At 42.4% G+C, this 26,858-nt stretch overlaps 4 protein-coding genes and 1 long non-coding RNA gene across 14 annotated transcripts; 2 read left to right on the forward strand and 3 right to left on the reverse strand.

Annotated features, from left to right (window-relative positions):
* Nucleotides 1–183: 183 nt before the first annotated feature.
* Nucleotides 184–1,452, forward strand: LOC136340163 (uncharacterized). The gene is made up of 2 exons (XR_010732268.1): nucleotides 184–862; nucleotides 928–1,452. It is a non-coding gene; the product is annotated as an uncharacterized lncRNA (long non-coding RNA).
* Nucleotides 1,239–13,386, reverse strand: LOC136340152 (G protein-activated inward rectifier potassium channel 3-like). Of its 8 annotated transcripts, none has more exons than XM_066283971.1 (12): nucleotides 13,096–13,385; nucleotides 8,775–9,082; nucleotides 8,517–8,679; nucleotides 4,706–4,820; nucleotides 4,406–4,555; nucleotides 4,189–4,351; nucleotides 3,414–3,549; nucleotides 3,236–3,356; nucleotides 3,008–3,149; nucleotides 2,727–2,954; nucleotides 2,327–2,359; nucleotides 1,239–1,972 (listed from the first exon to the last, which is right to left on the reverse strand). In XM_066283971.1, exons 2-12 carry the CDS (start codon nucleotides 8,911–8,913, stop codon nucleotides 1,512–1,514), a joined length of 1,851 nt encoding a protein of 616 aa, XP_066140068.1. In that variant the 5' UTR covers nucleotides 8,914–9,082; nucleotides 13,096–13,385; the 3' UTR covers nucleotides 1,239–1,511. The 8 variants fall into 8 exon arrangements, with proteins under 8 accessions (XP_066140068.1, XP_066140069.1, XP_066140065.1 ...); XM_066283972.1 differs by having other exon boundaries at nucleotides 3,242–3,356; nucleotides 13,096–13,383; XM_066283968.1 differs by having other exon boundaries at nucleotides 3,242–3,356; nucleotides 4,189–4,555; nucleotides 13,096–13,386.
* Nucleotides 13,387–14,743: 1,357 nt separating this feature from the next.
* Atg1 (serine/threonine-protein kinase unc-51-like protein Atg1) lies at nucleotides 14,744–23,724 on the forward strand. Of its 2 annotated transcripts, none has more exons than XM_066283965.1 (19): nucleotides 14,744–15,089; nucleotides 15,211–15,352; nucleotides 15,538–15,627; nucleotides 15,680–15,763; nucleotides 19,865–19,901; nucleotides 19,961–20,011; nucleotides 20,069–20,194; nucleotides 20,338–20,411; nucleotides 20,467–20,627; nucleotides 20,689–20,870; nucleotides 20,945–21,043; nucleotides 21,186–21,330; nucleotides 21,603–21,801; nucleotides 21,866–21,970; nucleotides 22,028–22,405; nucleotides 22,456–22,729; nucleotides 22,778–22,914; nucleotides 22,966–23,101; nucleotides 23,152–23,724. In XM_066283965.1, the coding sequence occupies exons 2-19, from the start codon at nucleotides 15,263–15,265 to the stop codon at nucleotides 23,223–23,225; spliced, it is 2,442 nt and encodes an 813-aa protein (XP_066140062.1). In that variant the 5' UTR covers nucleotides 14,744–15,089; nucleotides 15,211–15,262; the 3' UTR covers nucleotides 23,226–23,724. The 2 variants fall into 2 exon arrangements, with proteins under 2 accessions (XP_066140062.1, XP_066140063.1); XM_066283966.1 differs by having other exon boundaries at nucleotides 14,745–15,089; nucleotides 20,689–20,837.
* On the reverse strand, nucleotides 15,844–18,934 carry LOC136340158 (neurofilament medium polypeptide-like). Of its 2 annotated transcripts, none has more exons than XM_066283981.1 (5): nucleotides 18,693–18,934; nucleotides 17,835–17,871; nucleotides 17,267–17,540; nucleotides 16,436–17,221; nucleotides 15,844–16,382 (listed from the first exon to the last, which is right to left on the reverse strand). In XM_066283981.1, exons 1-5 carry the CDS (start codon nucleotides 18,737–18,739, stop codon nucleotides 16,081–16,083), a joined length of 1,446 nt encoding a protein of 481 aa, XP_066140078.1. In that variant the 5' UTR covers nucleotides 18,740–18,934; the 3' UTR covers nucleotides 15,844–16,080. The 2 variants fall into 2 exon arrangements, with proteins under 2 accessions (XP_066140078.1, XP_066140079.1); XM_066283982.1 differs by having other exon boundaries at nucleotides 17,273–17,540; nucleotides 18,693–18,932.
* LOC136340157 (aldehyde dehydrogenase X, mitochondrial) lies at nucleotides 23,583–26,533 on the reverse strand. Its single transcript, XM_066283980.1, has 11 exons — nucleotides 26,307–26,533; nucleotides 26,056–26,160; nucleotides 25,897–25,998; nucleotides 25,661–25,826; nucleotides 25,157–25,461; nucleotides 24,821–24,923; nucleotides 24,584–24,768; nucleotides 24,366–24,530; nucleotides 24,156–24,313; nucleotides 24,026–24,100; nucleotides 23,583–23,842 (listed from the first exon to the last, which is right to left on the reverse strand). Exons 1-11 carry the CDS (start codon nucleotides 26,337–26,339, stop codon nucleotides 23,773–23,775), a joined length of 1,467 nt encoding a protein of 488 aa, XP_066140077.1. The 5' UTR covers nucleotides 26,340–26,533; the 3' UTR covers nucleotides 23,583–23,772.
* Between the last annotated feature and the right edge of the window lie 325 nt (nucleotides 26,534–26,858).

A 26,858-nucleotide genomic window follows, 5' to 3' on the forward strand; every position in this document is an offset into this window, starting at 1 on the left:
AACGGAAGTAAAATTTTTAATATTTCCGTATTGGATCAAAATACTGCGATTTTTACGATTTGATAATCCGCACTTGATCAGTGCTGATAAGTAGAGTATTTTTTGATAGCAGCAAATGCGATATGAGGGTATAAAACTACAGTTTCGGACTAGGTCAAAACATTAGAAATTCCAATAAATTGTCTGATACAACTGAAAAAGAATTTAAAGTATTAGTTAAACACTTTAATTGACATAAAATACGTTTATTAAAAAAAATTGAATTAAAAATGCGCTCCATTAATTTAGTGTCCCTTACAATTTTCTTAATGCACTGTTCCGTTTGCATTACTAATATGACGCCTGGTAAGTAAAAGAGATAATATTTCATCAGCTCTCTAAGTAAAAGTAGTTACTTTAGCAACAATTACTTAATGTTAACTGCTTATAATTCCATTTTTCCCTTGAAGCAGCCCCTTGCATAGATGTCAAATGGGTAGTAGGCGCTAATGTATCTAACGGCACCCTATGTGTGAGGGAAAAGGAATGGCAGAAAATGATTCACCATGTTATCCACCACCTGAAGAATTTTTACCTTCATGAGAAACTAGAGATTGCTAGGACGCCCCAGAAAAAACAATCAAATTACTAGCGGTACAATAATAGTAAAAGTGCACGTACCTTAGCCGTTAAATTGGACAACAATACGGATAATTTACGTCAATGTTCAGTTTTGTGTAATATTTTTATGGGAATGTATTTTAAGAGTCTGATATTAAAAGCGAACGAAAATATTCAACTAACCCGATTTGCCGAAGAAAACGCCATTTATGCGCCCCACGGCGTGCAGCCTTACCGGTTCTTTGCCACATGTGAGCCACAGGTAGGTGCACAGTTCCTCATGCAAACGAGAGCCTTACCAAAACTAAGTTTTTGCCCGCCTTTCAGTAGGATTGTTTCACGTGAACTCACTCACAGGAGAACCTCAAAAAGTTCCCCGCACTCGGTCCATAATCCCATAAGACCTTTGATCGTGATGTTATACGTGATCATTTATGGCATCCAAATCTTATCATAATCACTTTGTCGCATTACATAATAGGGTTTCATTCCATTACATCTCGTGTATACTTAAAAGGACGTTAGCATACGTAGATGTGTTAAATATGCCATGTATTAACCTATTGCGCATAGGTACGTCGGAGGGAGAAAAAGTTCTAGGTCCATGAGAGTGGGCGAGTTTGGTTATTTTATTTAAAAAAAAAAACTATGTACTCCTACTCTTCCTTCAATTCATGTATAATAAATAACATTACAGTGAAAAATAAATACTCGCGGCTTATTTATCAACAATCACTTGCGCTTCGCAAACCCTCACACTCTCCATCAACACACAATAAAACCTATTTATTACATTACAGCCACAGCTAAAACGCTTCTCGTCTAACCTTACTAAAACAACGACAGCAAAAATACCCATTATTTTCTCATTTGGTAAAAATAATACTATTACACCTACAGATCTAAGTACCTCAAACGACCTCAATCTGAAGCTTCCCCTCGTCGCCCAGGAGAGCGACGCCTTCGTCAGGTTCCGAAATGGTAACGTTGATACTGGGCACCGGAACCTTCATCTCCAAATAACTGCTATGGCAGCTCTCTGCCTCGTCCTCGTGTATATTAGGCATCGTTTTCATGTCAAGATGGCTGTCGATACGGCTAAAATGACCGCTATCGCTCTTGACCCCATCCGCCATATTGATGACGCAATCCTTTTTCACGCCATTTTTGCCGGCAAATTTCATGTTAGGATGGCTTTCGATCCGCGAGAATTCGGCCTTGTTGGAAAAATACTTCATGTCCTGATGACTGTCCACGCGCTGGGGGATCTTCATTTCGATGTGTCCGTCATCGATGAACATCGAGTCCAGGCTGGACAAGCTATCACTGGATTGGGTGCGCAAAGAAGGGAAGAGGCTGGATCGAACGTGATCTGGAACGCAAAAGGCAAATTGAGGCGATGGACGGATGGGAAAGGCACGTGGAGAGCGGCTGAGCCAAGATCGTTAAAAACGGACGGCGCCAAAAAGCCCTGCGTTTAAAAGCCATCGAGAATTGTGACGTCATGGGAACACCCCTATCTTAGTCTACCTCTGGCAATTCTAATGCTTCACGCCATTTTTAAATAGTGATAGCACGTAATCAACACTACCTAAACTCCGTCTCTTTTCTTAAAGCGAAAGCTGCATGAATTAGACTAGAAAATTAATAAGCTCTAAAAGCTGTTCTGTTAAGTGCCAAGCTAACTTGAAGCCACAACAAAAATTCTCATTAATTTTTCTCTTACCGGCCGTTTTAACTGTTAGTAATTTGGAATTTTCTGAAAACATATGATCAATTCATTGTAGCACGCAACGTAAGTAGGGGAATCAGAAAGTCATCAGCGATTTTAGGCCCGTAAATATGACAGAATGACAATTTGGAAACCTTTTGGGTAGGCAACACTTCATACGCTCAATCTCAAAGGTAAACAACGATGAACAACATTGTGATTATGGCCGTCATGACGACATCTGACGAAATTATTTCCACCGTTGGTTTCAATTCACCTTGGCGTCTGCCGAGTTTATGAAGTATTTACTTCCTAATAGTACCCTACCCAGTGACTAATCTATTATCTTGTTGTTTATTGTCGGAAAACAAGTAATTGGGGTCTAAAATCGCTGGGAAACGAGCGTCTTCCTCACCTGATCCATCGGCACTGAACATAGCTCTATGTTCGTCCAACTCCCTGGCACTGCAAAGCGGAGTGTCCACCGCTATAGTGTTGTTAAAGACGGCATAATCCACTTCGTACTCCCCTGAATCTTTTCTGAACGAGATCAGGGACTCGAATCTATGCCCCCACAAGATCTCCGAGGGTAAATAGCTGGACCGAGCTTGAGTGGTCATTCCCGTGGATTCTATTACTCCTTCTGCAAGATTTTTGTCAGTTTGTTAACCTGATTAACGTGACGTTGTTTAGTACCCAATATGACAACGATCTCGAACCGCTCCCTTAGCAAATCTGTTGCCGACATGTTATGCAAAGGAGACTTGCTGTCGATTTTATGAACAATAGTCGTAGGCCAAATGAAGAAGATCTTGTCCTCATCTCCATCCCCTCCAACCTACAAAGTGAAGGACAAAGCGGTTTCATTTAAAGCCTGTGACTGCAAGATGTGCCAGATACGGGGGTGTGAAAAAGTTCAGTTACCTTTACCTTCAATTCAGTCTGGAAAAAGGGTAAGTGCTCCCCCTCTTTGGTGACTTTGTGTTTGATGAGCTGCGCCCGCACGTGGGCTTCAATGATGTGGCTCTTTCGCATATCGCCCACTCTGTTGAATCACAACGTTTGCGTTCTTTACCCGTGACTAATTGTAAGAGTAACTTACCTGAACATGAGACAAGGTACACCGTCTCTATGACTAATCACAGCGTTTCTTGAGAATAGCAAAGTTTGCGTTCGCTTTTTCGGACGGGAGAGTTTGGCGAACACCACGCCCACCATGAAGGCTTGAATCATTACACCTAAAAAAATAAGATATTCGATTATTTGCTTATGGAAATTTCGCTAATAATCGATAAGCCCATATTGCGCCTTTAGTAACAAACAAATCTAAGGTCGAGTGGGAAAAATGTTTCATCACTACGATGTCTTTCGTCTCTATAAATGTGAGTTTCTCAATTTATTAAGCCGCTGTTGAGGGCACAAAATTGCCTTTAAGCAAACGAAAAAAAGGCAAATAAGATATCCAAATGGGAAACTGTTAAATCAATGTGGTTTTTAATATCAATTTAACATGAGATTGTTTCTTGGAATTAATCCAGAAAAAGTTCCGACCTTTAGGGATAAAACATGAGCACGAAGCAAATTGAAGCCTGTGGACGCAGTGAAATATCCCTTTGAGGGAGTTATATTGCGTCGAGATTTAAAACACATACATCCAAATCACCATGTTGGTGTTCGCGGTAGGCAACGCTTTATACATTACTCCTCCCTAGAGCACAAGCATTTCTTCTCACTATCGCCATTCGATTGATAGAGACGGAAGTACGCCACAAACAAAAACAATCTCGAGTTATTCCATCTGTCATGACAACGGCGGACGACACTATCCCGCAACGGGTACTACCGAAATTATTTCCACCGCGGGTGCAATTCCTTACCGACAATGGCTTGAATACACAAAATAAAGATGGCTTCGGGGCACTCTTCGGTGGTGGCTCGTGTGCCGAAACCGATCGTGTGTTGCGTCTCCACGCTGAATAGAAACGCGGTCATGAAACTATGCACGCCAATGAGACAGGGAGTCGAAGGGGCTGTGCCGTTCTGCAAGAAAACTCCTCTTAGAAACCAAAAGGGGGAGTCTTCTCGAGCACTCACCAAAGTCTGCTCATCTATGGTCAGGTCCCCGTGGGTGAAAACGATAAGCCACCATATGAGGCCGAAGAGCAGCCATGACAAGAGGAAGTTCATGGCGAATACTAAAAGGGTCCATCTCCACTGGGCGTCCACTAAGGTTGTGAATATGTCCTAAAATTTGACAGTTTATTCGCAATCTATCATACGCATCTACAGCGATTATGAAATGATGAGTGGCAGATTTCTATGGATGGGAAAACTGACGCACGGACGGAAACAGGTTTCTCCTTTTCTTGGGGGCATCGTCGCATGGTTTCTCACCTGCAGATACTTCCGCCTCCGTTTGGCAACATTGCCCTGCACCACGTTACAGTCGCCATGCTTGAACACTACTCTTTTGCGGATCCTGCGCGCATTGAACCTGCTTTGCCTGTACCTGAAAGGGATTTTGCAACGATCAGAATTTCAAGCGAAAGTTACCGAACGATTATTATCAATTAAATTCACCGCTATATTTGGTCTTGCAACAGAATGGCGTTTCTTTTGCGGCTTTTACCGCGAACTTTCATCAAATCGCTAACTGGCGAGCGCGTGTTTAATCTTTCGTTAAGAAAAATCGAATTAACGACTGTGCAAACATAATAATTGCAATTAATCATGGAACTATTTTTAAATCTCTGATTATCGGGGATACATCCTTGGCATCGACGGAATAAATCGCAATAAAATTAATTTACTAAGAATAATCATCAACTGATTTTCCGCATAAACTCACTGAAACTCCGCGAATTTCCTCTCATCATTCAGCTTCATCAGCTTCTGACGGTCGCAATAGGAGCAGTTGCACTTCGAAGGCGGATTTTGCGTTATAACACTGTATCTCATTGTTAGCGAAAATAAATACACGAAATTGATGCAAACGCACTTCCTGATAATGGTTTACAGCATATTTCGTTATGGGACTGGGATTTTTGCGAGCTTATTTTGACGACGTTAAGCAACAAATGATCAATTCGTGACTGTAAAATCTCTCTATGTGGGGATATATTTTTATTGTTTATTTGATAATGAGATGTTAATGTAAATTATTTAAGTGTGTGTCTCCCGGATTCACATAATGCGGACTGAAAACAATTGATTTCAAAACAGTTAAATAATTGACGTAAAATATGTCATCAAGCGGGAAGGAACCTTCGCAAAAATCGTTTATGCAGACAGGTCTGAAATCTGTCAGTCGCGCAAGGTTCCCATAGCAACGGCCCCGCGGCCATTTTGTTTCGTCACGTAAAACAATCAGGCAAGGGAAGTCAATTCTAGTGAAATGTTCAAGGTTAAAGAAATTTGTTGCTGCTTTCAATAATTCTCGTGTGGTTTTTGGTCGAGTCACTAATTCACCGAAAATTTCCCGATCTAATAATAAAGTGAGCATTTATCTAGTGAAGTTTTTCCCAAATTGCGGTAAGTAGAGGGCTGTCATTCATTTACGAAAATGGCCGTCACCCATGCCACTGACGTAAGTGCATAAATGCGCGCTCCGGTTCGAATTTTCCTACTGGAAACTGAACAAAACACGCTAAAATAACCGGCATATAATAAATAACTCGTGGACATAAATATGTGTCCACGCGCGCATGTTACTCGCCAGTGAGAATATGTGGTCAATGAGAAAACAGTACCGCTCGAACAAGCTTTAGGCGCTTGAAAATCAATGGCGGACAAGCACTTGAACGAGTAGACTCATATGACGATGGTGCATCTGCTCAGCCTTGCGGAAAGCTCCAGCGTACGCTTCGATCCACCCCAAAACGGAAGTTGAGGAAAACGCGAAGCAATTGGCCGAGACGCCAAGCAACGCTTACTCGTCCGTTCGCCCTCACGGGGGCAGGATGCGAGCTGAAAGGGGGAGATTGCTTCGTGGAAAAGACGGATGGAAGAGTGAGGGAGAAACTTTCATGAATTGGGAATCGAACTGAGAGAAATGCAACAAGAAGGACGGGAGAGGTTTGAGTCGTGGAAAATGCGGTGGTGTAAACAGCTGTCAATTTTCCTTCATTTTTATATTTCATGTAAATATATTTTCGAAAAAAATAGTTTTAGGAGAAAGACTTAGAGGAAGAAAGAAATTTAGAGTGATTTTTCGTTTTACATTTCGATTCGACATGAATCGAGGCAACCGGGTAAGGAAACCATGTAACGGAATTGGCGACAAACTGAGCTGCTCGGTAAGCTCTTGCAGTCTTAATAGGTAAGCATACCTTGACCAAGTATGGGCCCAGGCCTCCTCCCCAGAATACGTGGCTTTACTGGCCAAAATTGACACTTGAGACAAGCATTTCTTGAGTCCCGCATTCATCGACCCCACACTTAACATGGTCAATTTTTCAGTTTACATGCCAGCACGCACATCACTTTATTAGGTCAGTCCCTGTCTGATGCAGTAGTAGTTGTAGTTTTTGTTAATCCTGGTGAATTCCATTAATATCCCAATCCCCAGCATATAAATGCGGATGTAACAACGGAGCAAAGGATTGGGGCTGTTGTCGGGATGTCGCGGCTTTGAGCCGGATTAAGCAGTTTAAGGGTGTTCTTGGTAGCAGTCGGCAGTCGATACGAAACGATATTAATAGGCCTCGCTGCGAAATCCGAAAAACCAGGAATCGCACGGCATTCGTGCAACCACAATTTTGGTCTCGTTAGGCTATTTGTGGGGCCCCATCGGCGAGCGAAAGCGCAGATTTTATTGCTGCAGTTGTACAACCGTTGAAGAAAAGTGCCGCGAGGCGTCCCAGCATCCCGAAAATCCCCCAAAAATTCCGCACGCAACACTGTTAGGTGTGAGACATTCACCGAAATCATCACACGACTAATATAAAATGTCGTAGTGTCTGGACTATGTAGTAAAGTAGATTCCAAAAAAGAATTTTTGGCCAAGTTCCGTATGCTATTTTAGAGATAAGGCGTGTTTACGTCTAGGTCACATCATGGGTTTTTCATTAGTCGGGTAATTCGGGCTGTTTGGAGCCACCGCATGATGGGGGTTCCATAAGGACGTTATCCATTTCGTTATCGAATTTATTTTCGTTCGTGCTCGACAATCGGCCTGCGGGTCTGCGGTCGAAATAGTCTCGTTCTTAATGCAAAATTGCCCAGTCATCAAATTTGCATTTTCACCAATATTAACGGTTATTACCCAGTACCATCGCTAATCGCGGAAATGGGATTTTAATTGTAGTCGAGTAGGCAATGGTGCCCTGGGCAAGATACGGTTCGTGCCGTAAAACGTGGGTCCGCCAGCGCACAAGTACGAATGGCGGTGAGCGGTTACCAAACACCGATTACCGCACTGCCGCAAAGGCCAGTGAAAACCTTTGATAAGTTTCTGAGATCAAAACGAGCCTTTGCGCAGTCGCGCTGCCTGACGGCAATTTACGCACTTGACCATGTTACATATAATGAAGGAACTGAGGTTGTGAAAAAATCACCCGGACAACCTTGTCATCAAGATTATTCCGGTGCGCACTTGACCTGGAACTGAAACCGCCGGACTTTGCATTATGCTCAGAACGAAAAAAAAAGCTAATTAGCGATTACCCTACAGATGATGAAGGATTTCTGAGAACTTCCATCAATAATTACTGGCCGAAATGTAATAATGAAATCTGCGATTACCAATTTATTGTATAATAAACTAGGTTGGGCGCAGCGGAGCCGTTAATAATCGCTTTTTAATCGCTCGCCGGCTCAAAACTGGCATCAAAACTTGTTGTTTGTTGATGGAAATTGAAGGAAAAATATCGTAAAGTTGCGTCAAACCGGGTGCATTTTATACTTCGGCAATTAAAATCTCGTATAAGCACTCGAAAACCGCTTAAAAATAATTAACAAATCTTTGTGCCCCGTGCCAACCTCTCTCGAACTAATTGGCTTCCAAATAAACCTCAAAGCTAATTTTAGTTTCGTAAATAACTACTCCCAGTATATTAGGAAGCCGGAGGCAAAGTGACAACGCCGCGAAGCTCTCAAGGGAGGCACCAGCGGCAGCGGTTCGTGCAGGCCCTTATGCCTTAGTTGCGAACAAATGACAAAAGCGACGTTGCCAGCAACGGCAGTTTTACTCATAGAAATGATTTACCTATTCCAAACGTGATTGGGCAAATCCTTAGAGCCATTCCCTATGGACATCCGAAACTTATTAAAAGACCCCACCAGACTATTATAGGAGCGTCTCCTGTCTAACTTACTAGGAGCACTGATTTGGTGGGTCGGCAAAACCAGAGTGGGGGCTGACCGATTTCCTGTTAAATATACATGTACATATATGTATATATATATATATGTGTGTGTATGTATAAAACATTACTCCTGACTTCCTCGTGAGGCCTCAACTCACCTAACAACCTCTGCCTCTGACAGCCATTTCGAACCTGCCCCGGGGTCTCGTGTTCAATCTGCACATCGTCCATCAGCTTCTGATGGCCCAATATTTCCTGGTTGCGGTCTTGCATCGTGTTGCCGCTGCTATTGGTCATGTTCCAGGTCCTTATAGTATAAAGCTTACTGATCTACTATAGTATACTCTTCATAAAGATCACAGGTGTGGGATAAGCGCTTGTTGCTTGGTTGAAATATCACAGAATTGCTTCTTGGTCTTGGCGGTAGAGGTGGATTTAGGAACTTTTGAGTATTTGGATGAGGTGTCTGAAAATAAAATTCAACAGTTCCGTGAAAGTTGAATGTGGGTTGGTGAAATTCGTTGATGATGAAAAGAATGTTCTCACGTTCCGTTCCAACCGCGCAGCAACGTGTTATTATTAGTCCGATGCATTGAGCGGAAGATCTAGTTTTTTAACGGCCATCAAAAATAACGCACGAAATAGTTATTAAATTGTACGCAGGCGAATCGGTCCGTGACAAATAACCGTTATCGAAATAACGCTTCTGCGAGCGGCGGAGGAAGGCCCGAGGGGCGCTCGAAAATCACTTGCTGATATTGCCGGAAAGCCGACGAAGATGGCCACAGCGAGGAGCACTAAGGAGTTGCTTTCTGGTGCTGATAAACTGATGACTGATACAAGGTGTCCAACGGGAAAAAAATTGGGCTTCCGTGTGTCACGGAGAAAAAGGGCTTTGAAATCGAAACTAAATATCCCTGGTGTCTTTCGCCGCCCTAAACGCCTACGATTTACCACGGCCCAGCATACACACACACCATATTTCCCCATGCATGGCAATGACCGTCACAACCCATTGAATAATGCAACAACTATTAATTCAGCAATAAATAATAATTTAATTGCAAACCTATTGAAATCCACTTTTACTTTGTTCTTATAAAATCTATTACCACACGTTCGTGGCCTGACTTCCGCAATTTCGATTTGAAAATAATACACATGAATATATACATGCAACGTTTTCAGAAAAAAATCCGCATATTTTACGGATAATTAGAAAGCAACGCGGCAACCCTGGTCGGAGCTGGGAACAATGACGGTGACGTCAGTGGTAAATTTTGCGTTGCAGGGCTCTATGGGGGCGGCCATTTTGGTTTGGAACAACTGCCAATCGCCACGTTGCCGTTCTCCGGTCGGATTTATTTGCGGGCCGAGAAAGTCGTCCGCTTTTTTAAATTTAGGTTTGTTGATGCGACTAGATAAACACGGTGTTTTCTTCTTTCGCTATTTAGAATTCGCGAACCGAACGAATATGGCGGTTGTTATTATATATTAAGACAATTGGCGGCAGTGGCGGGACGCCATTTCGGCGCGCAGCCCACTTGGAAATACGACTATTATTTCGTTAAGAGCAATTTCCGAATTAGTATTAATTTGATTATCTTTGAATTGTTGATATTCGGGTTTGTTTAGGTCACTAACACCCGTATTTATTGTCGCCGCCTTTGGCGAGGTAAATGCGATTTGAAGTTTAGACGCTCTCGGTGATCGACGCCGAATTATGCGAAGATGCGCGCTACGTGCAGAAACCTCTTTAAATATTTGCTTTAAATTATTTGCATAAGCATATTTTCACGTAAAAAAGCGCCACAAATTCCCGAAGGTCGTGTCGACTTTCGGTCGGGTTATTTTTCTTGGAAGAAGTTACGACACTGGATGGTTTTTTTTTTTTTTTTTAATTTTTTAAAGCAAATCGCCATTTGACTGGGTAAACATCGGCCGTTATCCCCGTCCGATTCGGCCAACCGGCACGAACGTAAATAACGTTAATTGCGGCGAGTTGACGGGAGCCGCACGTTGAGCCCGAGGGAGAATTTTCGGTGGTAAAAATGCCGAAAATGACTAACGATTAACTCAATTCGGTAAACAAAGCGCCAATTTGCGAGGAATTGATGACTTTAAAGGATCGAATCTGTCCGGATTGAGTGCAATTCATCAAACGCGGAGGTTTAGGTAGGGAAATACGTGAGCAACACACGTTTCAATAAACACACGCTGTACATTAAACAAATGGAGAATCGAAAATAATCCCCCCTGAGTTGTCGCGCAAATCCCTTTGAAATCTCGGACAAAGATTTTAGCTTGATTAATTTGAGCATAAAGATTGGTCCGACTTAAGTACTTAGCAGTTGTACCTTATCAAATTACGTCGGTTACCGAAGGTCATTGCCGTGAATAAAAATGCCGCACACATCACATATTTCCACCGCCGATGACTAACCCATCAGGATTTGTCTTTGAACAAATTTAGTTAAACACTCCGCATGCTAATTTATTGATATGTCAAGAAGCACCCATGACGAGTATCCGATTCCATTGAACAATAAATAAAAAAAATGCAATAATCAGCTTTCCAAGAAGTCTTGATGATTGCCGGAATTCCCCTTCGCGCGTTCCTTTTAGGTTTTGTTTTCTCGATCTTCCTCATTTTTCATCTCGATCATCGTTTTCCTTCATAATAATGTTATTCCCTTTTCTCCCCGCTACTGGCGTAAATCATTCTCAGCGGAGTGTTGCAATTTTCGGAGTCGGTCGACGTAAACATTTGGCTTATAAACTTTAAGACCACTCGAATTATGAGGTGTTTTCCTGTCGGCGTACTGTTTGAACAGCCATTACTTTCTGCATTGGGACTTCATCAACACCTCGCCAGATAATAACCATTTACTCGACGTTGGGGCAATCTAAGGAACGTGGCAACGTCGCTTGAAGTCCGACGGTTGTGTCAGTCGGGTGTCTCGCGAAGAAGCCTTATGGGTGACAACATATGCCCATCGCTGCATCGCTGCCATTTGGCCGCTCCAGCTTATGCGGCACCGGAGGTGCGCCACCACTGCAAAGTCATTTCTCAGTAAATTTCAAATTCCTCCAATTTGATTTTTTTAACATTTTCGTAATTCGCAACTCGATGGGGGTTCAAGAGAGGATGTTGCCGATCGCACGAATCGACAACAACGCTTTTATCGTCAAGAGGACTCAATGGAGCGTCACTCGGCAGTCACATCTGATATCGGCGGCGCTAATTCTACACCTTTTTGCCGAGTTGCGCCGTCTAAAACTCCTACAGTTCTGGAATTGTGGTGGATAGCCTTTGATGGGGTGCAACACCCTGTACAAGAGACGCAAAGTTGAAAACTCCTCAATGCGGAGGAATTGCGAGCCGAAAAGGACGTGACAACGTTGTGTTCAGGCCCGACGGTGATGTCAACGGGGCTTCCTCCGATGCAGTCATGCGCCGGCCATCTTGGTTGACAACAAATGCCGGTCGCTACATGGAAACTTTACAATTCCGGTTATGTCATGGCGATAAGTGGAAATTTAGTAGCAAATATGTGAATTCGTGACTCTTTGAGGGCCATGTTCAGTGATGTTTCCAGCTGGGGTCCACGACAACCGTACAAAAAACGGACCTTGATGGATCTATTAGAAGGGCGAAAATATGGAAAAGCCGGAAATTACGTGGAAAAATTGTGAAGAACTAGATGAAAGTCAGTTAGAAGCAGATCGATTCAGTTTGATGCAGTTGCATGGTAGCTCCGCACTTGAATGGAAAGTACCCCATTGGTTTTGTCACAGTTTCGATGCAGTTTTCCAGCAATTGAAATCGATTCGCGGGGAGATCAATCGAGGGGCAAATAGTGCTCGAATCCAACGTTCTTTAAGTAGAAGATTCCAGATGTTTTGTAACGTTTCAGCTGCGGTTTCTTCCCGATGGAAATCGATTGATGATGGGGCAAATCGAGAGGTAAATGGCACCGAAATGAGGCGTTCTTGTGGCAAACTTTCTATCACTCGATAATATCGTTAAAATTTGGAACTCGAGAACGCCCCTCTCGGCGCATAAATCTAATTGTTTAGCTAAGCAGCACTTCATCACACAGTAATTTAAGTTGCCAACCGACATGTTCTAAAAACAATCAACCACGAAGTGCCTCAAACGAGAACAAAGTACAATAAAAACTATCTAAATTTAACACAAACTCAACAAATGTTAAAGTCGATGACACCGCGCTGAGACAGCAACGGTAGGGCCTCAAGCCGGAATGAAAAATCCAGTGAAATCAAACTAGAAGTCGTGATTGTGACATCGCAGTGGCTTTTGGGTGTTAATTTTATAAGCAAAAAGACATTTAGCTATAAATAACACCTATGTGACCCTGATGGTTACGCACACATTGCAAGCAAAAACTGTTATACAAGTCAACAATAATTAGCAACCAAATGCAAATATCAGAGGATGCAGGCACCGACACTTACCGAATCAAAAACAATTTTTAATCCAAAAAAAAGTGGAGAAATTACTAAGTACTGTAAAAGGAAAGGACACTGGTATAAGATATGGAGGAACCGCAGCCCTCAAGTCTCCTTGTACTGGTTGCAACCACTTTTTAACACTCTTATTAAAAAACACATTTTGAATGTTGAGAGAAATCGAAGACGAACGAGCAACGTGTGTTCCAAACTGCCGACCAACGGCGACCGTATAGCTCAGCTCGGTGGTACGCGAGTACTAATTCTGAAACGTGGTCGACATGTTAAAACGCTTTTACTATGGTGAGTGGTGATAACCGCCGACCTGATAGTACTGTCTGCGAACTTTGGTAGGGTAGGGGGAGATGTTGCAACCTTGCTTCGAGTACTTTCAGAACCATATTGGTTGACGAGCTACCATAAGCGTTTTTTGAAAAATTGCAATCTGTCTTCCCCGAACTGTCGATTTAAAGTCCGGTTTTTTTGCAGGATTTCGTTACTATTGGTAATGAATTTTCGGCCGAATGGCATGCGAGACGCCAGAAGTATCGGACGTCAAGGACTAAGATCCCGGTCTGAATACAGATGATGAATACGGGCATTAAAAGGCAATTGAAAATGGGAGCGTTCCAATTTCCTAATATACGAAAAATAATATTTACCCACATAAAATCAACCTCGTGATTGGCGTGATGATGGTGTCTAAAATGAAACGTATGTATACTTATTTAGACTTATTGTAATAGGATTTCACGTGCAGCTTTGCTCGTTAAACAATGTGTGTTTGCACACTGATCAAGAAGCATTAATGTTTACTTCAATGTTAATTCAAATTGGAGCTAAGTCATTGAAACTGAAATCTCTGGTGGTACCGAAGTCAAAACCATTTAGCTATGCAGATATTTATTGGCCCGATTTTCCAGCAGTTACTAGTCAATACAGTGGTCTAATTGATGGTTTTCCTGTTATGTTACAGTTATTATAAACATACATAACTAACTCTTTATTATTGAAAACGCTGGTAATTTGATTTGATAGCGAAAATGTTTGATTATACCATTATTTTCGCATGAGGTGTCCAGGCAATTGAGGAGTGAATAATTTCTGTATAAAATAGAATATGCATATCTCCTAGAAAAACGCCAATCAGTGAATCACCATTCTAATATATCCAAAACTTACCTAATTTTAGCAGACACTAATTATTTACTCGAAGATGCATCTAGCGAAGTGTTACCCAACAATTTAATGAAACCACGGTTTTCGCATAGGAATTTATTTTATTATCAATTCAGTGAAACATTTAAAAATACTGTCGTCGAGAATATACCATTTATTGTAATATAATAAAAGCGAAATCCACATATTTTAAAAGAATTAATAAACAAATACACTCATTACCTTTAAAATAAATTATAACAATGTTTTATCTTCTTTTATAATCCTTTTTAAATCTAATATCATATTCCAATGCCAAATATAATTAAGTATTAAAAGATATGTGTATGGGAGCTAAAATGTGTTTATAAATGCGTATGAAAATTGAAGTACCTGTAGAACGGTGCATCATCTGGATGACGACATATCTAAAATTTCAATTGCTGAAAACAAGATGCTCTGCCCTGTCATGTTTGCCTGTCACCGCTGACAATCAGCTGACGTACGAAATAATCAATAAAAAAATGTCTGCTTTCTCTTATCAGTGTTAGTTTTTCCTGTTTATTTTCTGATTTTCTCCAAACATGCGTGCCTTTTTCACCTAATCCCGCAGTTAATTAGATAACAGTCCGTACTTAGCAAAATTCAACATGTGAACTTTAAAACGTAGTGCGTTTTTCGCCCCAACGAAAGTCCAGTCAAAATTCGTGTCAGTGTTTAGGAACAATGTATTTTTAGCATCTCTATTCTGAAATCGCACCACGTTTGTTTGGAAACATACAAAAGAATTTCCTGAACCAGATAGAGACATACCTACTCAGTTTAAGTTCATTTTGGACTAGGTACAGTTCATTGTAATAAGAAGAAATAAGATTCAGATTAATAAGAAAAAATAAGGAGTATTTTTTAGTAGAAAAACTTGCTTCTGAAAGTACTGATTTTTTATTTTCATTATTCTTAAAGGAATTCACGTACAAATTAGTTTTGAAGTTGCTCATATCATATCTCCAACGACATGGACTCAGTGGGTGACTATGAGTATGCCCCCAAAGATATATTGGGACATGGGGCCTTTGCGGTGGTATTCAAAGGGCGCAGCAAGAAGGTAAGATGCTATAGTTGAAATTAGTGATTGCTGAAGATCAGGTTGGGCCTTGAAATATAAGCTCAAGGTCGATTTTGAAGGTTTCGACAACAAGAAAAGATGACTAGATGCTTAGACCTAGAACGTTAGGGAGACTTTTCTCCATAACTTTAATCCTTTACAACCTATTGTAACCACATTTTTAGGACCACTTTCCTGTCGCCATAAAGAGTATTGCAAAAAAGAGCCTCAACAAGTCGCAGAATTTACTAGGAAAAGAAATTAAAATCCTTAAGGTCTGTTTCATTTAATTTGACTTGACTTTAATATCCTAAATGTATCTTTTAGGAACTGACTGAACTGCACCATGAGCATGTGGTGGCTTTACTGGACTGCAAGGAGACAACAAATCATGTGTTTTTAGTCATGGAGGTAAGCAAACAAGTAGATTTCATTAAATATTGATCCTGTATGATTGCAAACTGTTGATAATGCGAACAAAAACACCCTGCATTAAGAAAGAATTTTATTATAAATAACTATTTTACATAAATATTAATGCATCAAATTCTAGATTAAATTTTAATTTACATCGCATAGGCCTCATTTTAATGTGCTTTATTTTGCGACTTGCCTTTTCAAGACTTTTGTGAAGTACTATTGTAAAAATAGATCAGAAAACAAAGTGTTTCTTTGTACACTCAAAACTCCGAAAATTATCACAAAAAACGTCTAAAACACATTTCCTTTTAAGCCTCAACTGCTTTCTTTGTATCTGAGAACTCTTTAATGATAACTGGCTTGTCGTTGCGATTTAAAAGCGGCTTCATTTCGACTCCTTTCTCGACGTCTCCCGGCTGCTTTGTGGCGTCCACATCGCCATTTCTCAGTGTTTTCACCTCTTCAGTTCTCTGCTTACGCTTTTTGATGAAATGATGAGTGAAAGCTGCCGCTCCAATGACCAAAACCACCACAAAGAGGACTACCAAGATTGTGACATCTTTGCCTCGATTCGATACGTTTTCAGCGCTTTCTCCCGCGCTCGGTTGATCTATAAACGAAAAATTAGTAAATCAACGTTATAAAACTATGAAAATCGCTTACTGTTGCTGGAGCTGCTGACAGATAGGGCTGAGAGATGTTTTTCAGTATCTCTCCCTTCAACTGAAGAGGGATTAACCACTTGGGGTTCCTTGTCTAAGACTGCACTGCCGGATTGCTTATTATCCAACAATTCTGATTCTTTTTTAGGGGCTACGGTAGTTGATTTAGCTATGTTGATTAGTGGGGCGAGTGTGGTTTCAGACTTAAGAGTCTCATGTTCCAATAGAGGGATTTTCTTGTCAGTTACTGCTGTTTCTTCTTTATTAGAAGTGTCTAGAGACGCCACTGCAAAAGGTGATAGACGTACTTCTTTTGCGGGTTTTTCTGCTTCAGCTGCAGGAACACCTTGATTGTCTACCTGAGCTGCTTCATCTACCGCAGATTCTTTCACATCTTTAGAAACTTGATCGTCACCTGTGGCAACAACAGCGCTTTCAGCTTCATTATCTGAATTAGATACAGCAGCAGGATCAATTTTCTGTGGTTGACCTTCAACAGGGTCAACATTATCTTCTTCGGGTTGCAAACCAGTACCACCGTCCGGAGGTTGTTCTTTTGTATCTGGGGCCGCAATCTCATCTTGCCCTTGAGCGTCTTCAACTTCACCTGAAGGCACAACACCGGTACTTTCAGCTGCCTCATCTACTGGAAGTTCTTTTGCGTCCGTCTCAGAATTGGAGAGTTGCTCTTCATCTGCACTCTGCGGCTCTGCCTCTGCTTTTGTTCGTTCGTCTTCAGATGCATCAGAAGACGGTTCTTCAGCCACCTCTTTAGTCTCGTTCCCTTCTAAAAATTGAAGTTTGAATGTACAATATATGATTAAAATGTTACCATTACTAATTTGTGATTCATCTTGTGCGGGAGCTTCAACAGGTAGCGATTCTGGCAAACTGCCTGATCCTTCAACCTGATCATCCACGTCCCTCTTCAAAATTGTGTGGCCAATTATCAAGTCATCATCGATGACCCACAGCGGAGATTTAGGCACGAATTGAGCGGCGTAACAATCAATTTTCTCATTGTAAATGTATAGGTCGTAGTTTTCACACAGAGTCGATAAGAAATTTTGCTCGTGTTCTTCTGGTCTGTCCCAGATTCCCTGGTCCTGTGTTAAGATGTATAAACGTCAATAAGTCTTGCCTTCCACTTCTTAGCGAACATTATTAAAGCCAACATTCGCCTGTACGCTTTAAATGATCATTTCTACGTGCAGTTGTTAATGATATCGTGTATTTTTTATACGGATGTGTGTTAGAACAAAGTTTGCATATTGCGAAGTCGTTCGTTTCTATCGGATCGTTGTAATCTTTGAGCAAATACCCGATAAGTTCGTGCAACTATATTTTTAACCGTTTGCATGATTGATGAGTATTACATTGTTCAGAATTCCTATACTTACATCGTATTCCTGGCTTAAGGCCGGAATCCTGGTAAATCTGCAAAGGGAAAAGTATCTTGTAATTGGTCAAATTTGCTCAAAACAAGCGTCAGGAAAAAGCTACGTCACTGTTACACAACCATTTCGATAAGTCAGCTCCCAAGTAATCCCCTTATCTACAGTGTGTCCTCAAACGTTTGCTGCAATTAGAGCCACATAGAAGGTGGCTGTCTTTAAGGCGCAATTAGGTTTATTTTTTCAGCTCTAAGTGGGTTTGGCGTGGGCCAAATTGAGCTTAATTAAGTTATTAGGCTGGCGGATGACCTACCCCCTAAGGACTCCCCAGAGCGTAGAAAGATACAATTTTAAAAAGGAATACCCTCTAGATTAGATCATTATTCCTCATTAATTGCAATGTTTTCTAGGTCAACCCAGTACTTGAAACCACGATAAAGACTGTTGATCAAACATCGTACCTTTTAGCACTTCTCAATCGAATGCGTTAATAAATTATTATGACGTGAATGAACGAAATAGTGACGTCGATTCTTCTATGACCAAAGAGTAATTATTCTGATACAGTGGAGAGTCTCTTGAGTGCAAGCTCTCTTGAAAGAGTCCGTGCAAAATCTCAATGTTAAGAAGTGTGATTCATGCAATGATTTCAAAATGTTTTCCTGTTTACAAGGAACACAATTATTGATTCATGGGGCTTAATCTCTCATTAAAGTATTAGGTTTCCATAGATAAAGGGATGTTATGATATCAGCCAAGGAGATATGCATGAGCGTGACGTCCGCCCGGCTAATGGAATCATTTGCCCCTCAAATCCGGAACAGAGAGTGCGATTTTCTGCACAAAATCAACAAACCCACTTACGTGAATCCAAGAACGAGAAGCAGTCCAAAGCAACGTCTCGGTTCCATCCTCGGTCCGATTGTATGGCACTAAAAGTCTACAAGCTACAGTTTTTAAGACAACACTACATGTGAATTAACGATGTCTACTTTTCGTAGGTTTAGACACAACTAGAGCTTGTCTTGTGCGTAATAGTTTTTTAATCCCGATTTGGAGGTGCAAAACTGTCCACGTGACACGGAGAGGACAACTTCCAACGATTAAGAGGTGGCGTAATGGGCGAGAGAATTGTTATGGCAGAAAAGCTAAGCCTTGTCGAGATAAGATAAGATATGGGCATTTACTTTTATACGTTTTACCTGCGTGGGATCGTTTGCTTTGCGATTCGCGGATCACGGGGCGTCACCACCGAAACATTTTGTCTGCTCGGGCTCGTTTCTACAGGGAAGGCGGAGCCCTGGCGATTTCCGAGGCGCGCAGAAACGTCCGGAAGCGCGTTCGGTATCCCAACGGGGTTCCATTCTACTCCGCTCATGGTTTACTTATGGCGCCACAGCGAACGGAACTTTGGTGAATAAAATGTGTTACGTGGAGTTGCTCTCGTTTCCTTTCCAATAACGAGGATATTCACTTTTGAGAGTTCGCATCGGTATTTTTGATGATTAATGGAATCTAGAATTATTAGGAAGCATTATTTTAGGAAATCAATTGTGCCGATTATTTGAGCATGGAATAACCCATAAATTTGCTTCCTAAATTCGTCCTTGAATGCGATTATTCGTAATGTGATCTGCTCTCGGCGACTACCCGAAAGAATGCATCCGCTTGGAGAGGGTAGGGCACACCCTGAGTGCGCAATGGAAAATTACCTTTACGCAATCAAAGGCTTAAGGAGGATCCTTTTGGGTCTATCATATAAATGCAGTTTTAACTAATAATTATTATTTAGTTAGGAAAACTATCAGAATTGCCTAAACCTTTGCTAGAGCCCTCTATATTTGACATTGACAAACGTCATCGCCTAAATGAACCCCAAGCCTAAAACAACCGCATTTAAGGCGCCTTGTTCACAGGTGGCGCTATATGATTTCCTCTTATTTTAAATTAACTTTAAAAACACCCTGCATGTGGAACTCCTTGTATTTTTGTACCACTTTCTATTGAGTTTCATAACATCGTTTTCCTTGTTGCAGTACTGCAATGGCGGCGACTTGGCAGATTATCTAACAGGTGAGATTTATAAATTGAAAAGGTTCTGTCTGTACCACCAATGAGGTTTTATTTATCAGCTAAAGGCAGCTTGAGCGAAGACACTATTCGGCTGTTTTTGAACCAATTGGGTAAGTAGGAATTGCCGTATCGTGGTTGGAAATCTGGTTCTAAAAGCAGCGTTCTAGCCGGAGCAATGAAAGCACTCCACGCGAAGGGAATCGTTCACCGGGACCTCAAGCCGCAGAATATATTGCTGTCCCACACCGGTTCAAAGCCGCACCCCCAGCCCTCAGAAATAAAACTGAAAATCGGTAAAATTTGCTTTTTTCTGCTCTTGAAATAAGACTAGGTGCCCAAATAAGGGCTTTCGCCCCTGTAATTTTTAACCAAAGAAGAGTTCTCTTTGACTTCTTTTCAATCATCAAAAATTCAATAAACCATTATTTTCTTTTAGCTGATTTTGGCTTCGCCCGATTCCTCCAAGACGGCGTGATGGCCGCCACCCTCTGCGGGAGCCCCATGTACATGGTTAGCGCCCATATTCTCCTTGTTCTATTCAAAACTTCAACTTCATACATTTTAGGCGCCCGAAGTGATCATGTCTCTGCAGTACGACGCCAAAGCGGACTTGTGGAGCTTGGGAACTATAGTTTTCCAGTGTCTGACCGGCAAAGCACCCTTCCAGGCGCGGAGTCCTCAGGAACTGAGGAGTATCTACGAGAAGAACATTAATTTGACTCCTAAGTATGTTTGTGTGTGTGTGAGCGAGCAGTTTTGGAAAGACTTCAGATGTGTTTTTAAATAGCCTGCCCGCGAGTACCTCGCCAGAACTTCATGATCTGCTCATGGGGCTGCTCAAGCGCAGCCCGAAGGAACGAATGAACTTTGAGTTGTTCTTCAACCACAAGTTCTTGCAGAGGGATCCTCCTCAGAGTGTGGCAACCAACCAAGGAGGTACATATGCGCTTTGTACATGCTTACAAAAATGTATGACCAGCTCTAAACACTAATTAATTGACTGATAAATACTTGTATAACCCAAGAGATCCTTTGTTGCATAGATTTGTCAATGCCAATCTTTGGGAACTCTCCTCTGGCGAAGATGCCCCTGAAGCCTTCCACGCCCATTAGGGTGGCGACACCGCCCAGATCGCAACCTGGTAAGTAAGAAAACCGACATATAACAGTACTTTCGCCACGTTTTGCAATTCACGGATTGGCTCTGGTTTTTGGGGCATTCACTTAAAACTGCGACGTTTTGCGTTGGTTTGGAATCCCGCTTCCACTAATCCCATCTTGTAGAATCACCGCGTTCTGCAAGGACCGCTCTCAGCTCTAGTCCTGAGGACGATTATGTTATAGTTCCTCCGCACATCCCATCCACCGGGTCGAATCCCTCTTTCGATATGAGCTTGGAGAAGGACAAAGAAAAGGAGAAACCTGTCAAGTAAGCGTGTTTTACTGATATTCGTAGAGGAAATTCGTCTTTATTATTTTGAGAGTGGCAACGTTGCGTTTCACGTAAAAGAAGCGGCAAATAGCGTGTTGCGCAGCTTGTTTTGTGAGACCAAGGTCGGTTTTGCGCAAGTCAACATGGGTTATGCGTTTTGGGAATGTTTGACGTTCATCAGGAAAAAAAATACTAAGCGCAACGTTGCCACGTTCCAGAGTTAGTCGTGTAAACCTGCGAAAAAGTAACAATGCCATATCTGGTTATAGCTTCAAATTGCCAATTCGCGCCTCGCCGCCTACACCAATTTTGACGGAGGGTTTAAGCCCGACCCGACCCAATTTTCTGCCCATTTCCGAACCGATTCCGGTACCTACTCAGCGCGCCGCTTTCGAGCGAATGCACAGTCGAAGGAACGACGTCAAAAAAAGTGGGGAGGAGGTGCAACCACCTGCGTCACCCGTGGAGGTAAACAATGTCCATGATTATTAATGAATTATCTGAATAATGGCGAATTTCTGTTTAATGTCAGGTCACCAACAGCTCTGTGCCGCGCTCTCAGCCTATTTCTGTGAAGCGGCCGCCAGATCGGCAGCGCAGCACTGATATTGATATAGCATCGTTGTCACCCCCATCTGTAATTCTTTCTCCAAGATTCTTACGTGAACAACCTTATTAAATGCTTCGTATTTAGGTCCAGTTCGTGATAGGAACTCCGCCTGGAGGTGGCAGACGTCGCTCCACCTCTAGTTCCCTCTGCGAAACTCCTCCGCCTCCGAACATATGGACTATAAGCCCCACTAGTGCCAAAACCATGCCTGGAAATTCTCCCCCTATGTTGAGCGGTCCCTTGGCTCGAGTCTCCATTCTGAGCAGCCCCAATTTGAGCGACAACAACAATTTGGGGCGCAGCCCGGTGTTACCTTTTTGCACGAGGGCCGTGACCTTGCCCGAAATCTCCGAGATGGGCAACTACCATCATTTCTTCCAGAACGCTGAAACTGTCGCCAGTAACTGTGACGCGCAGCCTATTGCGTTCGCCCCGGAGTTGCCTGAGGAGACTCTTTTGGAAGTAGGTGGTTTAGATTGGAAAAAACAACTGTTGATGTAATTGATTTGTAGAAGGAGCACAACGAAACTTTAGCGAAAATCAACTTTGTTTTGGCGTTAAGTACTTGCGTTATCGAACTGGCCGCGCAGCGGGCTACTCCGATCAATGCTTTAGTCAATAGATGTTCTTCGACTGAGGCGACTGCTCCCGCTACGGAAGTGGAAAGACGCACCGAGCAAATGGTACTTTTGGTGCGCGCTTTGCAGCTTCTGAGCAGCGGCTTAGCCTTGGCCACCAAGCAGCTCAAGAGTGGACAACTAAGGCCCAGCACCACCGTCAAAAATGGTGAGTCTAGAATTTTCGACCAGCAAATTAATCATAGAGTTTTTGTAGTGGTATCCAGTCTGAACTCGAAATTCCGCTCCACCCTCGTAGAATGCAAGCAACTGAATAGTTCCGGATTACTGAACAAAATCGGGACAACCGACGTTACTGCAGACAAAATCATCTACAATCACGCCATTCAGATGGTAAAGACCCCTTTTTTTAATGTTGCAAATTGAGAAACATCCACGTTTCAGTGCCAGTCGGCAGCTTTAGATGAGCTCTTCGGCAACCCCGAGGAGTGCTTCCAACGCTACCAAACGGCCCAGATCCTGCTTCACAGTCTATCGCAACAGGTGCACAACCCTCAAGATCGGATGCTTCTAACCAAATGTAAGAATTTTATGGCAGCAAATATTTTGTAATATTGGATGTTTCCACAGATAAAGATGCAGTGGAAAAGCGGCTTTACGTGCTTCAACAGCAAGGCTACATATTCGCTACTGATCTCCATTAAGGTTTAACACACGAATTTGCTTGATATTAACGAAATTTTAATGAAAAAAATGTCCTCGCTTTACGGGTGTGTATCCGATGGTTTGTTTGCGGAATAACATGCAGTTCAATCGTTGCCTTATTGCCTCTCAGACAGAATTACCTTCGGAGGGTCAATAAGCCTCGATTTAAGTCTGTGTTGACGTATGTAATGAGTTTTATGTCCCACGTATTAGTTTAGACCCGTCGTTATCAATAATTAAAATCGTTTAGTCTTGATAAGGTTCTGGTTTAGGGTCTTTTCTATTATCAATAACATTTCGACAATGATTAGGTGTTGTGAGGGCATTATTCGCCTGGGATCTGGGTTAATGTAGTGTTTTCTTTATAATTATGTTTTATTAATAGTGATATTAAGTTAGTTGTTATGATTACGTGTATAAGAAATATCAGTTCCCTGAAAAAGTAGTACCTTTACAAATTACCATTAATATATCAATAAAAAACATGTATAACAAAAATTGTAGCTCTTCCTGGGGCTGACATAGGCGCGGCATAACATAGAGCTCTCAGTTTTTAACTGGCAACATGATAGTGATGGCCTTCGTTTCCAGGTAGTCGTCCACTGAATCGGCCCCCCTGGAAATTAAATATTTTCAAAATACGTATATCCCAATACGATTTCCAGGTGTTCAAGCCGTTGCGCAAGAAAATTCCTTCCTGGTCACGTTCATCGACATAGAACACGCTCAAGAAAAAGTTTCCGTGGACCGACCTTAAGAGTCTTCATTGTGGAGTACTCAACAGAGTAAAAATACTCACAAATCCTTCCCGAAGCCGGACTTCTTGACGCCTCCAAACGGAGTCTGAGGCGTGATGTAATCGTAGGTATTTATCCTGGGATAAATGGGTTTGTTGGAGCCAGAAGTCGAACAAGCAATAGCGTTCTTACCATACTGAACCAGCTTCTACAGCATTGGCAAACACGAGGGCATTATCGAGGTTCTTGGTGATAACTCCAGCTGCTAGTCCGTAGGTCGTCTTATTGGCTCTCTCGATCACTTCGTCCAAAGTGTCGAACTTCAGAATTGTTTGTACGGGACCGAAAATCTTCAAAAATAAGTCGATTTAAGCTCTGCAGAGTGTTTCAGGGCCAACATACCTCGTTGAGCGCACACGACATATCATCCTTGACATCCGAAAACACGGTGGGTTCAACGAAATAGCCCTTTTCCCCTATTCTGCTACCACCGGTTTCTAGTTTGGCACCTTGTTTTTTGCTCTCCTCCACGATTCTCAGGATTTTATCCAGGGAAGGTTTGTCGATCTACAAAAAGAAATTCTTAATAAAATTCAACGTCATGGGTTTGTTGAATATACCTGTGGCCCTTGAATGACTCCGTTTTCGAAGGGATTTCCCACTTTCCTGGACTTGGCCTTCTCCACTGCCTTCCTGACAAATTCCTGGTAGATTCCGGACTGGACGAACGTTCTAGAACCAGCGCAGCAACTCTGACCTTGGTTTTCGAAAATTGCCGCATGGGCTATGTTGACAGCGTCGTCAACTGATAAAGATAAAATTCAGTAGGGGTCCAAAGGAAAACTATTCAGACTCACGATCAGCATCGTCGAAAATCACCAAAGGGCTTTTGCCTCCCAGTTCGAGTGACACGCGTTTTAGGTTCGATTTAGCTGAATATTCCAAGATTTTGTGGCCAATCTGAAACCCAAAATGTTTGCAAATTTTAACGGTGCATACTGGATAAAGTGGAGTGGAGTAATTGCAAACGGGAAAAATGCACAAGTGCTGAAAAATACGCCGCCAAAATCTGTGAGAGAAAAGACGATTTCGGTGTTTAAATCTTGACAATTTGGCGGAATTTTCCTTTTCATCAGCTTTTAGCAAGTTAATTAAATTTAACAGGCACTCTATACTAAACAGTTTCATCTTACATCAGTGGACCCTGTAAAGGCAACTTTGCGCACGTCCTGATGCAAGCATAGAGCCTCCCCAGCGATAGGACCGTATCCCGGCAAAATATTGACAACCCCATCCGGAAACCCTGCTTCCTTGGTAAGGGCCGCCAAAACGAGCGCCGTTAACGGGGTTTGCTCCGCGGGCTTTAAAATGAGAGTACATCCAGTACATAAAGCTGGCCCAATTTTCCAGATCGCCATCCCAATGGGATAGTTCCAGGGAATTATTTGGGCAACCACTCCCACTGGCTCCTTCTTAGTCATGGAAAAACCAGGACCGTCTGCAAATCCCTGATTTACTTTGGTGGTAGAGGGTGATTGAAAAAAACCTTCGAGCAGGCAGTGAAACGTTAAAAGCGCGTCGAAGATAAGTTTATCAGCTATTATCCGTGCGAGAGATGTTACATGGTGAATAGCCAATGACTTAATCTACGCCCTGCGTTTACATTTCCATCACCTACTGTCGGTTATTGCACTGACCAACTGGTATGGTGTTCCCATGGATTTTGTCGCAGAGCCCTGCGTAGTACCGCAGGGTGTTCGAATACATAATCAGTTCGCCCACTACAGCGTCCAAGGGCTTGCCAGAATTAAGAGTTTCCAGTTCGGACAAGTATTGACTGTCCCGATCTAGCAGGTCTGCCAGCTGAAACGTATGCAACGGTGAGTTTTGCGCAATACTATCAGTGAGTATATGATAGTTAAGGGTTGGTTACTTTATTTATGAGCTTGCCCCTATTGGAGGCATTCATGCTGCGCCACGGTGACCCTCGCGAGAAGGCTTTTTTGGCGGCGGCCACGGCCACATCCACATCCTCCTATAACAAACTCTTAAAATGAAAAATGCGTTTTTCCCATTGTTGGCGTTCCCGTGCCTTTTGCGCTTCGGCTACGTCGGCAATTTTTTCCTCAGTCATGGGATTGAAGGTGGGAAAGGTCTTCTTGGTGACCGAGTCCACGAACGTGTTGTTGATGAAGAGCTGAAAGGGGCAATTGCATTAAAATCTTGGACTTGATGGGATATTCCATTAAGTACGATCGTGAGCATATTCATCCACCGCATAACGGCCGATCAAAGTGCTTCCGATCACCCGACGTGGGGCCGGCACATTCGAAATTTCCTCACCTTGTTGTACTTTATTTCAACGTTCCTCGACATGATTAAAAAATACCCACCGACAGCGACTGAGTGAGTGTATGTAAGAGATTGGTAAACACGAACGTGAGAAGAGGATTAAATTACCACCAGGTAACGGCCGAATTCAGACACGAACAAAGCTAAAGAGTCGCTCTTAAGACGTGTATTAATGAAATTTGTTAACTACTTAGCAACAATAATCAAAGTGAAGGATATTGCACGTCAGTACCTCAAAGATGTTTATTGCGACCGACAGAACGATCTATTTTGATAAGCTCTCGTATCCACCTTGGACGACAAGGGGACGTCGGGGTAAAACGGTCATAACCTCAATTACCCATCCAGCCTTTAACGAAATCACGACATTTTGGACCCAACGCTTTGCTCTGCTTGATGTTGCGATAAGCAGCTGAGGCCAGAAATCGATATTTTACAAGAGTTACAGCAGCTCTCCGAGCTCTTCCCCGTTTCCCTGGTGTTGCCCCGTAATCCTCTGTTTACGCGCTTATAGCAGAAACTTGATAAAGATAATTTATTTTA

Source organism: Euwallacea fornicatus, chromosome 7 (assembly GCF_040115645.1).
Source record: "Euwallacea fornicatus isolate EFF26 chromosome 7, ASM4011564v1, whole genome shotgun sequence".
Lineage (NCBI taxonomy): Eukaryota > Metazoa > Arthropoda > Insecta > Coleoptera > Curculionidae > Euwallacea > Euwallacea fornicatus.